This window comes from Thamnophis elegans, chromosome 6 (genome assembly GCF_009769535.1).
Source record: "Thamnophis elegans isolate rThaEle1 chromosome 6, rThaEle1.pri, whole genome shotgun sequence".
Lineage (NCBI taxonomy): Eukaryota > Metazoa > Chordata > Lepidosauria > Squamata > Colubridae > Thamnophis > Thamnophis elegans.
The window spans coordinates 71,599,982-71,615,902 of NC_045546.1; the positions used below are offsets into that span (position 1 = coordinate 71,599,982).

Sequence of the window (15,921 nt, forward strand, 5' to 3'; positions counted from 1 at the left end):
TGCAAGAAAGGAGAAAAATACAAGAAAAGTAGAAAAGAAAGAAAAAAAACACAAAGAAATGGCTTCCAATCTTTTTTACAGTAGTTATAAGTGCAATTATAAATTCACCTTTTAACATGACCCTTTTCTTTCTATAATTTATCCTGTCAAATCATCAAAATTATAATCATAAGTTCACTTTTTTCTTTTTATGCAAAAAAGTTTAAGGCTTTTCTAGTGACTATAATATATTTTATGTTTTAAGACCATTTCCTTTTGAAACCATACTTTAAAAAAAAATCCGTGCCAATTTCAGAAAAATGATTTTGGTTGAACAAATGGTAAGGGATAAAAAGGTTAGTCCTGTTCTATAGTCCTGCAACCAAGTTGCTACTAGGGGAAAAAAGAAAGAACCTAATCACAAAATTCTCTAACTTAGCCATAAAGTGCTATCCAGATATATGTACAATTTCATTCTGTTGGGATAAACTGTAAAATATTTTGTGGACATATGTCCGATATGCTGTGGTCTCTGTGGGCTTTTCTATCGCTATTTGATAACAATAGTAGCCTTTTGATTCTGAAAATGTGGAATGAAGTTGATTTTAACAGTAATTGTGTTGGAGGGGGTAATAGATAAGAAAAGAATTAATGAAGAGTTATCTTGGAGAGCAAATGGTGGAAAAAACACATTTCTGGTCATACTCACAAAAGATCAGCTATTATGGTCTCCAAGGTAGGGATGCAAATCGCAGATATTATGCCCCTTGAAAATGTTGGACTTAAAAGCAAACACTTATTTTATTCCATGAAGTACATGAAAGACAATTTCATCCATGAATTGCAGAAAAAAATGAGAAAAAACTTTGGGTGTTTGAGACAAAATAATGGCCACTAAACCCCCAAATCTTTTATGCTGCCCCCCCCCCCAAATTTCTTCATACTATTTCCTATTAAGTGACTGCCATGTCCACACTCACTAATGCAAACTTTATCTATTCTTGCAGACAAACAAAGCCATTGCTAAAGGGAATTTCCACCAAGCAAGCTCCAGTTCACGGAGAGCTCTCTTCTTGGCTGTGCTATCCATCACCATTGGAACAGGCATCTATGTAGGAGTTGCTGTAGCACTCATAGCTTATTTATCCAAAAACAACCACATATGAATTTGACAAATTAGACTGCTACAGAAAGCTATAGAGGAATGAAAACCGTACCTTTCAAATACAAATAGTTTCAAGAGTGACAAGGGCTGCCATAAATTTATACAATCTGAATTCCGAAGGAAAAAAATTCTGGTTCTTCTTTACTTTTCTGATTTATTTTTAGTATTGGCAAAACTGTTATTGCAAGAAAGCCATGGGCATTTCCAAGTATCAAAAGGTAGCTTCAGACCTTGTTTGTAATTTGTTTCTAGTCTAAATTAGACTCAACTCCAAATTTGGGGATCACCTGTCAAAAAGTAAGAGTCATCTGAAGTTACAAAACTAAAGGTGGAGGGTCTGAAAGTGGTTTTGCTATCCCAGAAAGCTAATTTTGGATTTTGGATGACTAAGAACTAGTAACTGACTTAGTGCTTATCCATGATTAAAATACAAACAAAGCTGCAGAATCAATGTAATGTAGGAATAGCAAGAGACTGACAGTTCTTTTATTCAGTCATAATCAGAAAAGGGCCACCCCTGAGCCAAATGAAATGCAGTAGCTGAGGTGGCAGATTTTGGTGTTATAAGGAACAGCAGAATGGGAAAGTGGGGGTTCCAGTTATACTATAAAGGTGTTACATACTTTGCATAAACTGCAGTGGAATACACAGCAGCTGTACAACACATAACAGGGGTCTTGTGCAACCTTGTTCTTTAACTCTGTGTAGCTTACACAGGAATATTTCTACATGGATGGTTCATTAATGATTTCATTGGACAGCTTTGAAGTCAAAGCATCTTGCGCTGGTTGGCCCTGGTCCTATCCCTGCCGCCAAAAAAACTCGCTTACAAAGCATGCTATTCTTTCTGGCAGCATCTCTTTTCCAGAGAGGATTTTCTTTCAGCAAGTAAAATATAAGAAGCCCATCCGTAAAAGTCATGGCAAGGCATGAAGTATCTATCACTGAGAAACCAGCCTACTGGCACAAAAATGTTTTCTTCGCTTACAGACTCACATCAGAGAAAAGCTGGAATATGTTGGAAAATGTCTCTTGGTACAAAACATGAATAAGCAATGGTCATATTGTAAAGAATGTATTTAATATTAAAAAATTGTCTAAAAATCATGCTATAACATATCTCTTCTAATGGTCTTTCTCTCTCTCGAAGCAATCTTTTCATGTGGCATTTTACAGAATCTTATAAAACCATTCACTGCAATGAGATAAGGTATTACCTGTCTTGATTTTTATCAACATTATTAATCCAAGGTATTTTTTAACATTTGAGGATATTTAAGATTTGTTTACTTTGGGATTAATGTATTTTCTGTAAAAGCTAAGCCTATGAGTGAAAAGTGCTATTAGATTGTAGTTTAGATTGGGAAAAGCAAAGTGAGTGGTTAAAGTTTCAAGGAAAGCTTGTTAAAACACCAAATCAAGTCAAAAGACACCAATATAAATTTCAAAATCTGGGCTTTACTAACAGCTTGGTTTAATCAATCATCGCTTTTTCCCATTCTTTTATAAATTGTTTGGTACCAGTTCTTAAACTCAACTAATGGAAATACCTTGTATGGATCTGTCAGTTCATATAGTTACAGATCCTACCGAGGAAGGCCAAACAGATGAAGGAAAGGCAGATAGTAGACCTCTGAGTGGTGATGGTAACTTTTGATGCTAGTAACACTACTGGCTACTGATATCTATTATATTATGTTTCTTCAGTGATCTGTCCTTGAGGAAGAACTGCATTACTTCCATAGTCACCTTAAAAGTAATGTTGCTCCTATACTATAGGTGGCTTGAAATGTCTTAACAGCTGTTGGCTGAGTATAATTAGAAATTGACATTAGCCTATTGTGGAGACAATGCTGTTCACGGATATACTGAGTTGATGAAATAATATTATTCCCACAACACCATGAAGTAAGATGCCATGTTGTACATGGGGATGTCAAAGAAAGTGACTTTCCCTGGGCCATATATAAAGTCCATAGAATTGAATTTGAATTGAATTGAATTTATTAGGTTTCTATGCCGCCCAATCCCGAAGGACTCCGGGCGGCTTACAGAATAAAAAGAAATTAAACGAACTTAGAAACAATAGGACACACAAAGTTAAAAAAGAACACAACAAACACCAATCAGAAGGCCTGCCGGAAAAGCCAGGTTTTAATGGCTTTGCGAAAGGCCATGAGAGTGGGGATGGCCCGGATCTCTGGGGGCAGCTCATTCCATATGGCCGGAGTGGCAACAGAGAAGGCCCTACTCCTAGGCACCGCCAGCCGGCATTGTCTTGCTGAAGGCACCCGGAAAAAGTCCATCCTGTGTGATCTTATTGGTCTAAGGGAGGTATGTGGCAGGAGACGGTCTCGTAGGTACCCAGGTAGAAGAGGTGAATTTTGAAACAAAAGTCTCCTGAAGAGAAACTTCACTCCTCTCATTGGCCAAAGTATACGTTTATTCTTGAAGTATTTTGCTGAATGCTCAATAGTTTAAAGATTTCCATCCAACATACTTGATGATAAAAAATATATCTTCTTTCTTTCACATTTATACATGTGAGGAGGACAAGGTAACAGCAAATAAATTGGAATCTTGATGGATTTCCACGCAAACATCAAAGAGTTTATTAAAAACATTGCCTTCTCCCTGTTACCATATATCAGTTTTATGACAGCTTTACCAAGAAATAGGGCATGTTTTTCAAGAAAGCATTTTAAATAGAAACGTATACATATATGTAGTCTGGAAAACATTGTCATAGACACTGAACCCATGCTTATTTCTTTAAAAATAAATATATACTAGTTTTAAATCCATGCACACATGTATTAATTTGCAGTGAAAAATAGCCAGGATTTGAAAAATAAATGTTTCTGATTTGCATTATTATAATTTTTAAAAGACACTAAAACAAGAATACCCCCCAAAATCTAGTATGTGCTTCATTGAGTATAAAGGCCTTTGAATGTGTCAACCATGTCAAGCTTAGGAAAATGGGAATCCCAGAACATCTCACCATTCTCAAGCAAAACCTACTGTATACACAGGACTGGAAGCTATTGTCTAGACCCCGGGTGTCAAACTTAAGGTGTCATATTGCTGTCACATGATGTTTTGCAACGTTTTTTCCCCTCGCTGAACTGAGGTGGGGTGGCCTGTGTGTGATGCATCCGGCCCACGTGCCACCAGTTTGACACTCCTGGTATAGAAAAAGAAATAGCAAAGAATTGGAAAAAGGCTGTATAATCTCTTCTTATTTATTTAGTCTATATGCTGAATATATATTGAGGGTGGCTAGATTTGAAGAAGATGCACTTGGATTTAAAAAGAAACAATTCATGTTTTCTTTCTCTAAAGAAACATCAATAACCTGTGCTGTGTTGATTGCACTAATCTGATAGTGGAAAATGTAAATACAAGCTTTAGTAAGGAAAATCAAGAACCATAGTAAAAAAGAAGGGACCATTAAATATAATGAACAACAAACTAATGACAAGTTACAGCAGGAGTTCCCAACCCTGGGGCCATGGCCCACTACTGGCCCACAGCACTGGGCCATTGAAGCGTGACCCGTCAAAACCGCGGAGGACAAAATCGCGCTCGACGAAAACGCGCATTTGACGTCATCACAGCGCGACGAAAAAAATTAAAAATTGAAATAAAATTAAAATTAAAGCAAGCCGATTCACATAAAGGTAAGGGTTAGGGTTAGGGTTAGGTTAAGGGTTAGGGTTAGGTTTAGAGCGTTAGGGTTACGTTTAGCGTTAGGTTAAGGGTTAGCGTTAGGTTTAGTGTTAGGTTAAGGGTTACGTTTAGGGTTAGATTTAGGGTTAGGTTAAGGGTTAGGTTTAGGGTTAGGTTTGGGGGGTTAGGGTAAGGTTTTCGCTTTATTTTTACATTTTTTGATCACAGCGCGATGTTTTCGTCGCGCTGTGATGACGTCAAATGCGCGCTTTTGTCGAGCGCGATTTTGTCCTCCGCGGTTTTGTGGTGGAACCCATTGAAGCAGTGGGTCAGTGTGCGAAGCTTCATTTGTACTTGCATAGGATTTAAGTTGCATGTGTGAAACCCTTCCACCCGTGTCACTAAAGCCACTATTGCCAGTCCCCAGAGCCAAAAAGATTGGGAATCTCTCAGTTACAGCAACCAATGTTAAGATTGATAAGTTGTGGATTGATTCTGTCTTTTAGAATTAACTTTCAACATTAAAGTAACAGTAGACTAATACTTAGTAGGATAGCATTGAAGGCCTTGGAAAATGTATTCTGATGCCATGATATATCTATATCTACAAAAATCGTAATTGTGTAGGCAGTTGTTTTTCCTATGACTTTCTATGGACTTCAAGGAAGCAGGATAAAAAGGGTATTGAAGCTTTTGAGATTTGGTGTTGGAAAAGGCTATTCAGAACACTACAACAAAACAAAAAAATGGATCATACAACAAATCAATCCGGAGTTCTCATTTGGGGTACAAATGACCAACCTCAAATGTTATATTTTGGACACATAATGTGAAAAATAAACTCTCTTAAGTCTCAAAAGCTGGGGAAAATGGAGGGAAGAGAAGAGGACAATTAACAGCAAGGTGGATAGATTCAGGTACAGAAGTGAAGGGAGCTTTATTGGAAGATCTAAAGGCCAGATTGGGGATAGATCATTCTGGAAAACCTATGTGGTTTTTAAAAGTCAATACCAATTTGGTGGCACATAATCAAAATGTGAAAAGTAATTTCCAAGGTCAACATAAAAGTTCCATTTAAAAAGAAACCAAACAAAAATACATTTTAAAGACTTTACAATGGGCACCAGCACTATGAACCAATAAAATAACAAGCACATTGGAAAATATATATAATGTATTTTCAGAAAACAAGTGTTCCATAATGTTCACTTTTAAAGCTAACTTTTTTCAGGCTAAGAAACTCCAGCCTTGAATTAATCAGCTGCCGGTATCACTGATTTATGGTATTAAGGCCCAGTCCTGTGACAATTCAGAAGGCTTCTTTGCAAGTCTATTAGGCAGAGTACAAGAACTATTAATCAGATGTGAAGTTGTCCTAAATCAGAAGTAGTCTTGAATGATGACATAAAGAATTCAAGGTACTCGTACAAAGGTACTTTCTGTACAGAACAATACATGGGACCTGCAGTGATTCACTATAAATTCAGGCAAAAGGAACCATACATGAGTTTGGATAGATCAGACAAATCCCTCCTCTTTCAGTAATTAAATTGGAAATCAAATTGTATTCTCTACAATATTCTCTTGCCTGGTGGGGATTTACAGCTGCATTTTTAACCTGTACATGGCACGTCTGATGCCCACATTATCATGCATTTCTTCCATCCCTGGTACAATTTGTGCTGTTCCCACAGTCAAGATCTACTTCGCCCCAGTTCCCCCATGGTAACTTTTTACAGTTTTAATGCAAAAAACCAACAGATGGATTCCTCTGGTGGCCCATTTCATCCAGCATTGCCTGTCAATTTCATCAAAGATTCTGAATATCCTCAAACCAATAAGTGGGGCAAAGGGACTTATGTAATAGGCAACATGATATTTCCCCAGTGTCATAAAACCAGTAGAAAATATAATCAAGAAAACATCCTTATCAGCAGAAACGGCAGAAAACTTGTACTGGAGAAATGGAGGCTAGAGTATGAAAATCTCTTTCCTGTTTAAAAGATCAATTTAACACATTCAAAAAACTGTTAATTATGTTTAAAAAGAAGGCTAATTCTTGTCTAGAATACCAGTAAATCCATGTATGCAAGGAGCGTGCATAATGTTTGATCAAAATTATCCAGGCAACTGGGCATATATATCCCAACCGCTCACTGTTTCATTGCCCAAATAATTAATGAAGCCCAGCAGATCGTTCACCCAGCAAGACTTGTATTGGAAGAAGATGGAAAATGCTACATATTTTGAAACCAGAACAAGTAAGTACAAGTATAAACTTCTCCCGCATTTGAAAATGATCTGATGGTCCTCTATATACAGTTAGTGAATATCTTTATGCTGCAGTTTGGGAAACAGGAGAATGGGCTCCTAGGCAGGTTTGCAGAGAATGGGACATACAGGTTTTGAGTGCCTAAGTGGGATCCCTGCAAGTAACATACAAAATATTTTAGCCATCCAATCATTTTTGGAACAATATAACAGTAATAGGAATAGGCTCTATCGGTTCAGCAGTAGCTGGATATTGTTTGAGTGCTCTAAGAGTTTTTCAAACTGAGAACTTGAAGGTGTTCTGGGGGGGTTCACTCAATGCAGCTTTTTGGGGAGGGGGCGGCCTTCAAATCAATCTTTTTTTGGCAAGATTTTTTTTTAGAAACCATTGCCTCCTTCCTAGGGCTTAAAGAAAATGACTGGCACAAGGTTACCCAGCTGTTTTTGTACCTAAGGCAAGACTAGGACTCCTGGTTTCTACCTTAACCACTACATCCAACCAGCTCTCTCACATAGAGCTAGTCTTTAAAAAAGGGTTTAAAATGTTCTACCGGAAAAAATAATAATATATTTTTCTGGCAATTATTTTTAACTGGCAGGTACCCCAGTCCATAAAATTAATAAAGTTTGAAAATCTTTGCTCTAAGCGGCTGGGGTGGCAGTGGAGAAATGCTTTAAGAGGACCAAACACAAAAGAGTATTTCTCTTTCAGATCTGAAGAAGGCATTCTTTCAACTTTCATGTACAGTTTCTGTAGCAGCATCATAGGAATTTTATCCCTTTGGGGGGAAAAAGTCACCTTTGGAAATATTTTAAGTCGAGCCATTTAGTAGGATGGAGTAACAGTCACAATTTCTCGTCCCCTTGAACATGTTTAAAGAAACGTTTTTTTAAAGTTACTTGGTCTTTCCTGCAAAATCACCTTGGCCAAAGAAAATGGGAAGATGAAATAAATACTTTATTGTGTTGGTTTTTTTTGAAAAGGTGCATGCTGCAGCTCTTGAGTATGCAGACTCTGTGTTGCAAACACATTACTCCCACGCTCAAGCAGAAAAACAAACAAACCTGTCTGGACAGCCACAACGCAAGTCTGTCGACTCTTCAATTCAGCAGATTCATTAATTTTGTACTGATTGGTGGCTACTGTACTGAATAAAGAAGTCCAAAAAATGATTGTTGCAAAATTGGCACTAATTTATCCTCATTTGTGAATACATCAGGGGTGGGATTCAAATAATTTAACAACCGGTTCTCTGCCCTAATGACCAGCAGGGTAGGTGGGGCTTGGTGGTCATGTTACTGGGTGGGCATGGCCAACTCAACATCACTCACGTTGATGGACGCTTCACCTTAGCTATTACAATGTAATAAGGGTTAACCGGAGAGGCAGTTTCTGTAAGCAGGGCAATAAAGATTAGGCTAGAAACTGTTGAATATTAATAAAACTCCTAAAGGGCCAGCAACAGCCTATGCTGCGCCCTGATTGGCTGGGACGCAGCATAGCCTGTTGCTAGCCAGCCAACCCATTCTGATTGGCCGAGGTACTGCGTCAGCAGTTGCTGGACAGTACCCGGCCTCCTATTGGTTCCCCTCTATACAAATTGCATATAAATACCTTGGCGCGGATTCTGCCCCTTTGAATCGCTGTCATCTGTTCCGTTTGTTCAATAAACCTTTGCTGTTTGGAAGTCCTGGCTGTCCGCCCTCAATCTTCAAAAGAAACAACACCAGAATGTTTCCTTTCTGCCTTCCTTACAGAATTAGCCCTGTAAAGTGGAAAAAAAGAAAATAAGATTTCTTCCAACAATTGGTTCTCCGAACTGCTTAGAAAGTTACCAACCGGTTCTCCTGAATAGGTGCGAACTGGCTGAATCCCACCACTGGAATACATATATTAACTAGACAGCTGAAATAAAAGGACTTGACTGTTTAGCCAAAATTTTTGGATACCTACCTCTTTATATTCCTTCTGTTCTTCCTTTCCCTTTAACATGGGCAACAGTGGCAACAATGTTAGTTACTTCTCTAACGTTAGAGAGCCGAGGTGGTGCAGTGGGTAGAGTGCAGTACTGCAGGCCACTTCAGCTGACTGTTATCTGCAGTTCAGCTGTTCAAATCTCACCGGCTCAGGGTTGACTGAGCCTTCCATCCTTCCGAGGTGGATAAAATGAGGACCCAGATTGTGGGGGCGATATGCTGACTCTGTAAACCGCTTAGAGAGGGCTGAAAGCCCTATGAAGCGGTATATAAGTCTAACTGCTATTGCTATTGCTATTCTCACAGTCACCCTGGTGTCTGAACTCTTCTAATGCACTTTACATGGGGCTGCCCTTGAAGAATATTCAGAAGCTTCAGTTAGTTCAGAACAGTTTTGTGCAAGCCTAGATTTGCATATGTGTCACCTCTTCTGTGGGAGCTGCCTTGGCTGCCAATTTGCTTCTGGACACAATTCCTGGTGCTGGTTACATGGCTTGGAGCCAGGTTATTTGAAGGACTGCCTCTTCCCAATTACATCCATCCATCCAATCCACCAAGATGGGGAGGCAGGGCATATTCCCAGTTGTATTGATTAGGGATTGACACTTAGTGAGACCATAAAAAGAGCCTTCTTTTTTTTTTTAGAAATTTTTTTATTGCTTTAGTTAAACAAAAAAAATAAGAAAAAAAATCATCTTTCGTTACATCTTGTTGAAGGCATATCGATTGGTTACAAATATATTCCGTGCGTTTCTTCCACAGTCCTTACATATACTTCATTCAAATCATGTTGTACATTTTAAGTCAAGAAAGAAAAGTTATGTATTTTACTATCCCTATACCATAGTTCTCATTTGGTTACCATTGTTTAAACATGTTTTTATCTAGAATCATTTATATTAGAAGAAACAACCACCTACTGGCGTTCATTTGCAATTTCAATAGATCTCCAGTACCATTGCACCATTATGACATATTCTAAAATTAATTCGGTTAAGTAAGATATCTAAGCATTTCTCTCCCCCCCCCCATAACACACCTGTATGTCATTAAATATTGTCCATTAACATTTCGTTGTTATTATTGTAGTTAACTAAAGGTTATTTACTGATTATCTCACCTCTCTTCTCCAGGCCCACACAATATTATAACTTTATAACCATCTTTAAACAATGATTTATTAATAAGATTTATAGGACTTTTCCCTCAATCCCAAATTAGTTAGGTACGTGCTAAGAAAATAAACCTTAGACAATCTAAGAAATATTAACATTTCTACTTGATAATCACCCAGAATGTATATTAGCATTTCTATGGTCTGGTTATTTATCTTAACTAGGGTTATTATTCCTCTATTAGTATCATAGTAAATTTATGTTAATGGATAAACATTCAGTGGTAATTTAAAACAGTCTATAAGGTACTAAAATCTCTACTTTATAAAGAGCCTACTTGATGATGGCTCCTTCTTTATGGAACATCCTTCCTTCTGAGGTATGGTTGGCTGCCAACCTGTTGCTTTTCTGAAAGGTCCTAAAAACATATTAGTCACCCATAAAGCCCTACATGGCAGTGGATCTGGATACTTGAGAGACCGCCTTCTGCCAATTACATCCCTGCGACCAATAAGATCACATAGATTAGGCCTCCTCCGTATACCATCGGCCAGCCAGTGTCGGCTGGCAACTACAAGGAGGAGGGCCTTCTCAGTAGTAGCCCCGACCCTTTGGAACGAGCTCCCCGTAGAGATTCGCACCCTCGCCACCGTCCAGGCCTTCCGCACAGCCTTGAAGAACTGGCTCGCCCGTCAGGCCTGGGGACAAGGATAATTCCCCTCCCGAATGATGAATGTATGTTGTTTATTATTTTATTATATGTCTTATCTTAATGTCTGTATCTCCCCTTCCCCTATTTTATGTGAGCCGCCCTGAGTCCCCTCAGGGAAAAGGGCGGCCTACAAATATTAATAAATCTCTCTAAATCTCTCTAAATTTGTCCCTGGGGCTAGGAACCGCAAATGGAGAGAGAGAGCCTCCAAGTGGTTGATTTGATTGCGTTATTGCTGCCATGTGGATAGGGGAATTTCTTAAATAGGTCTTATTATATGGTGGGTTTTTAAAATTTTGTAAACCACCCAGAGTCACCTATATAATTTTTAAAAAAAAAATAAACAATAAATAAGTGATCTGTGTATAAACTGATTGGGATGTAGTAAAACTCACTTCTGAGTAATTGTGCATGTGGATTATGCTATAACTAAAATTACGTTTTAGAAGTTACATTTTAAATACTGTAATACTATCCAACTATAATTCTTTAACCATTTAACTTGGAATGACTTTCTGTGAAACAATGGAGTCAGCTTCTGAAGTGGACTACTGTAAAGTCTCTTTCCAACACCTTTTGATGATTTTTTTTTCCACTGCTTTCTGTATAAAGACTCTTTTTTCAGAAACTAGTCCTATTTATCAGGATATTTTTATATAAGGATATGTTATATTTTTATAACATATCCTTCATTTCAGCATATGCTGTATGTGTTCTTGACAAGTCCTCTCAGTCTTAGAATAGAAGGAATAAAAATAGTCTTGCCTAAGAAGCCAAAAGCAGGTCAAATTTAACATTTTGTTTGGGACACTGTGTGGTCACAGGCTATTCCAGGAAACACTTGGGAAGAAACATCTAGGAAAAGTCTGTAATTGCTGAAAGCATTTTTAAGATTTGAAAAGGTGAGGAAAAAACCCTCAGCCATATCAGGAAGCTTCAATTGCAATGTCACCCCCATCTGCTCTCAAGTACAATCAGAGTGCGCCTTGAATATTTTTTGGCAACAACTTTTTTTATAAGTTTGACAACTTCACACAATTCATCAGTCTATATCACAGGTGTCAAACTTGCGGCGTCATATTGTCATCATGTGACGTACCGCACAATGTTTTTTCCCTTCACAGCAGTGGTGGGTTTCAAAAATTGTTCGAACCTACTCTGTGGGTGTGGCCTCCTTTGTGGGAGTGGCTTGCCACCCATGTGACCGGATGGGAGTGGCTTGCCGCCCATGTGACCGGATATGAAGATGCCGACGACACTTGTGAGAACTACCTTTAGTTACCTCACACACAGCACTGGCATGCATAAGAATATGATGTAAACTTCTTTTTTAAAAGGCATCTTTGATTTGCGTTAAAACAACTTCAACACACGCAGTGTTCTGATTGCACCACAAACGCAGTAGTCATCCTTACCTTTCACAGAGGCACTGAGTTTTATAAATAGGAGCATGATAGTGTAGAATAATCATATCCAAGGACCAGTGGTGGGTTTCAAATTTTTTTGGAACCTCTTCTGTATGTGTGGCCTGCTTTCCGGGTCCACTGGTGGAACCTCTTCTAACCGGTTTGGTAGATTTGACGAACCGGTTCTACCGAATAGATGCGAACTGGTAGGAACCCACCTCTGTTTCACAGAGCTGGGGTGGGCATGGCCTGCATGTGATGCATGTGGCCTGTGGGCTGGCAGTTTGACACCCCTGATTTGTGTATGAAGGGTAGCTTGATGAATAACATTAAGCTGATGAATAATCCAACATCTCTATAAAACATAAAATAGCATTGTTATGACAATTAGCATTGACATAGCCCACTCTTCTAACAATCACAAAAGCCCTATATTTTGCCTCCCCAAATCTGAATCCTGAATAAGTCAACAGGGAACACCTAAACCAAATACCCCACAAATATCACAACTTCTAAGGAGAATGTAATGTTAAAGACACAACACAAGAATATTTTATTTATTTATTTATTTACTCATACCACATATGTGAGCCTAAAAGGAAATGAAATTACATTAAATTAAATGAGCTACGTGATAGTTTGATAGATTTCAATGAGGTTCCCAGAACATTTTGTGCTTTGCCCGCTGAAGAGTATTTCAAAAGAAGGATAAGCTACAAGTGGATATTTTTCTGCCTGGCATTTGTGTAGGTTATCACAGTTTATTTATTTAGTGTATGGCACTGTTACGTTAGTCAGGAGACTACAATGTGAGTGCAAAGTAGTTGTTTGGCTGCTAATGAAGGTTGTCAGAGAGATTGACTTTCCAAGCTGGGAAATTCAGGCTCAATTAGGAAATATTTCAGATAAATAGGAGAATACTTTGATAGCAAGACTTTTTTTTTATTCCCAGGAAATTATATACCTGTATACCTGGACTTAGCAGGACCTGAGCATGAAAGAGACTTGGTTTTTATATGGCAGAGATTCAAAACTTCATTAAATTTTCTTGAATTTCATCTGGTACATGCTAATTATAGGACCACCTACAGAAGCAGCTTTCTCAACATTGAAATTGGGGCATTACTCATCTCTACTTTAGGATGCTGTAATTGTTATATAAAATGGTAAGTTACTGCTCAGAGTCATTTTGGAATGGAACAACATTGAAATGTTAGAAATCCATCTAATCCAAAGTATAACTTGTAGGAAAAAGGTAGAAGCCAAAGATCTTTCAATAATGGAGAAATTCCCGTCAGTCCAACTGACTGTATAAAAAGAGATAAAAATTGACTTCATACCCATTGGATAATTACTGCTATTGTTGATACCTTGTCTGGAATTTAACTGAGGTTCATATTTCTAGAAAACGTCCTTCTGTTTCATGTTTTGTAAAGATTTCACTGCTGCAGGCCACTTCAGCTGACTGTTATCTGCAGTTCAGCGGTTCAAATCTCACCGGCTCAAGGTTGACTCAGCTTCCATCCTTCCAAGGTGGGTGAAATGAGGACCCAGACTGTGGGGGCAATATGCTGACTCTGTAAACCGCTTAGAGAGGGTTGAAAGCCCTATGAAGCGGTATATAAGTCTAACTGCTATTGCTATTGCCTCATGGCTGGCTGGCATCCCACAGAGGTGATTAAGTCTTGTCTGGAAATTTAGATTTAGCCAATCCTGTGTGGGGATTTTCAATCTTTTTCAGACTATAGAACCTGGCAGGTTTTTTTTTCTTTTCACAAAATTCCTAGAACTCCTTATCGACAAGCAAAGCTCTATTTATAGGGAATTGGTAATTTAAACAAAATGTATGCTAGCTGTTTCTATTGGCTGCCTATCCATAACATTAGGAACCTGGTGGGAGATACCTGCCCTATCCACCTAACATCTTCCATTTGACTTTGCTTGATGTATTCCAGAGTTCACTTTCTGTTGCTTCTGTTCCTTCTTCTTACAGTTATAAATCTTGCTTAATGACTGCTCTGTTTAGTGACCATTAAAATTACAAAGGTGCTGAAATTTTATGACCAGTCTTTGCAGCTACAACTGACACAGCATCCCATGGTCACATGTGTGGGAAGTTATCATCCAGCCCTCTCCCAGAAAAATGAAATATCCTAGGAAATATGGAAAAGGCAGAATATTTCTCTGGATGTGAAAATAAAGAAACATGCTTTAAAAGACAGAATAGTTGCCTGTAGCTTCCTGCCCATTCACACTTTGTCAATAGGCCATTGAGAAGGCCAGGCTAGCCCACTTTACATAATAAAGACTTCTCCACTGCAGCTGCAGGGGGAAGGGATATTACTCAACTCTCCACATGGCATCTGAGAACTCATTTATACCTGGATTCAAAACAGCCTAGAGAGTAGCCCCCTGCATGGGAGTCTGACAACCAATCAGAATAAATTTCTTAACAGGAACAGGAAACAGAGAGGTGGGACTAAACAGGGTATAAAAAGCCTAGCAAGCCCCTCCCTCAGCCCTTCACTTCTTCTCCACCAACATTAAAGCATGTGATCTTTTCTGTTCAGGGCTCAAGCCATGTGGCCCTGTCCAACAATAAACCATCTTTCCAAGCAGCCTCCATGTCTCCAGTGTCTTTTTCCCCACTTGGAGCCGAAACCAGAAGGACATTTCTTTCATCAGTATGATCGTAGGGAGGCTGAAGGTTAGTGTGAACACAGACAGGCCAAGGAAAGAAGGGCACTACTTGGAGTGAGTGCAGGAAGGGCAAGGGAAGGAAGGCGAGGTCTCAGTGAGCACAGGGAGGTTGAGGGAAGAAGGGTGCAGGTTGCTGTGCAGGGAGACCGAGAGATGGAAGGGATTATTACACAGTGCATAGGAAGCAGAGGGGACTTAACAGCACAAAATGCAATTTTCCCTGCTGGCTTCTCCACTGACTTTGTGGGAAGTCAGCAGAGAAGGTTGCAAATTGTAGGATGGTGGTCTTAGTCCCCAAATTGTGAGCACATGACTGTGAGCACATGACTGATGAGCACATTACAGGATGGTGGTCTTAGTCCCCAAATTGTGAGCACATGACTGCAGGGGCACTGGAATGGCTGGAACTTTGAGGACTGGTTGTAAGTGCCATTCAATCACCGCCATTTCAACTTTGAACAGTTGCTGAATGAGTGGTTGGTCAGCAAGGACTACTTGTATTGTGTAGCATATGGAGACTTATGTTCAATTTTGTTTGACACTGTCCCTTTTACAGAGATTTCTCTGTTCCTGGCCTTCCCATCCATCTCTGCTCATGTCCTTAGGTGACCAAGTAAGCAAAGCATCTAAGCCATGCAAAGCTTATCTTACATCTCCTGCTCTGAAATAATAAATAAAACAAACCCCAAAGCATTGAATTGGAACAATGAGGCAAATGCACAACAATACCAGGTGTGTTTTCAGAATCAATGCTTGCAGAAGTCCTCCTGAATTAAAAAGAGCCCATTTTGCCACCAAATTCCATCTCTTTCTATTACCACTCCCTGCATGATTTTGTGGAAGAGCAGATGCCAAACAATCCCTCTCTCTATATTCTTCAGGCAAGAGCTTCCCAGAACATGTCCCACAACAAGAGTATCTCTT

General features: G+C 39.0%; 1 protein-coding gene across 1 annotated transcript in view; it reads left to right on the forward strand.

Annotated features, from left to right (window-relative positions):
• Positions 1 to 2,233, forward strand: part of SYNDIG1 (synapse differentiation inducing 1) — a 31,010-nt gene extending 28,777 nt beyond the window's left edge. The window contains exon 3 of the mRNA XM_032220119.1: positions 987 to 2,233. Coding sequence (XP_032076010.1) covers positions 987 to 1,145 — 159 coding nt within the window. The 3' untranslated portion in view covers positions 1,146 to 2,233. The remainder of the gene's footprint in view (positions 1 to 986) is intronic.
• Positions 2,234 to 15,921: the final 13,688 nt, after the last annotated feature.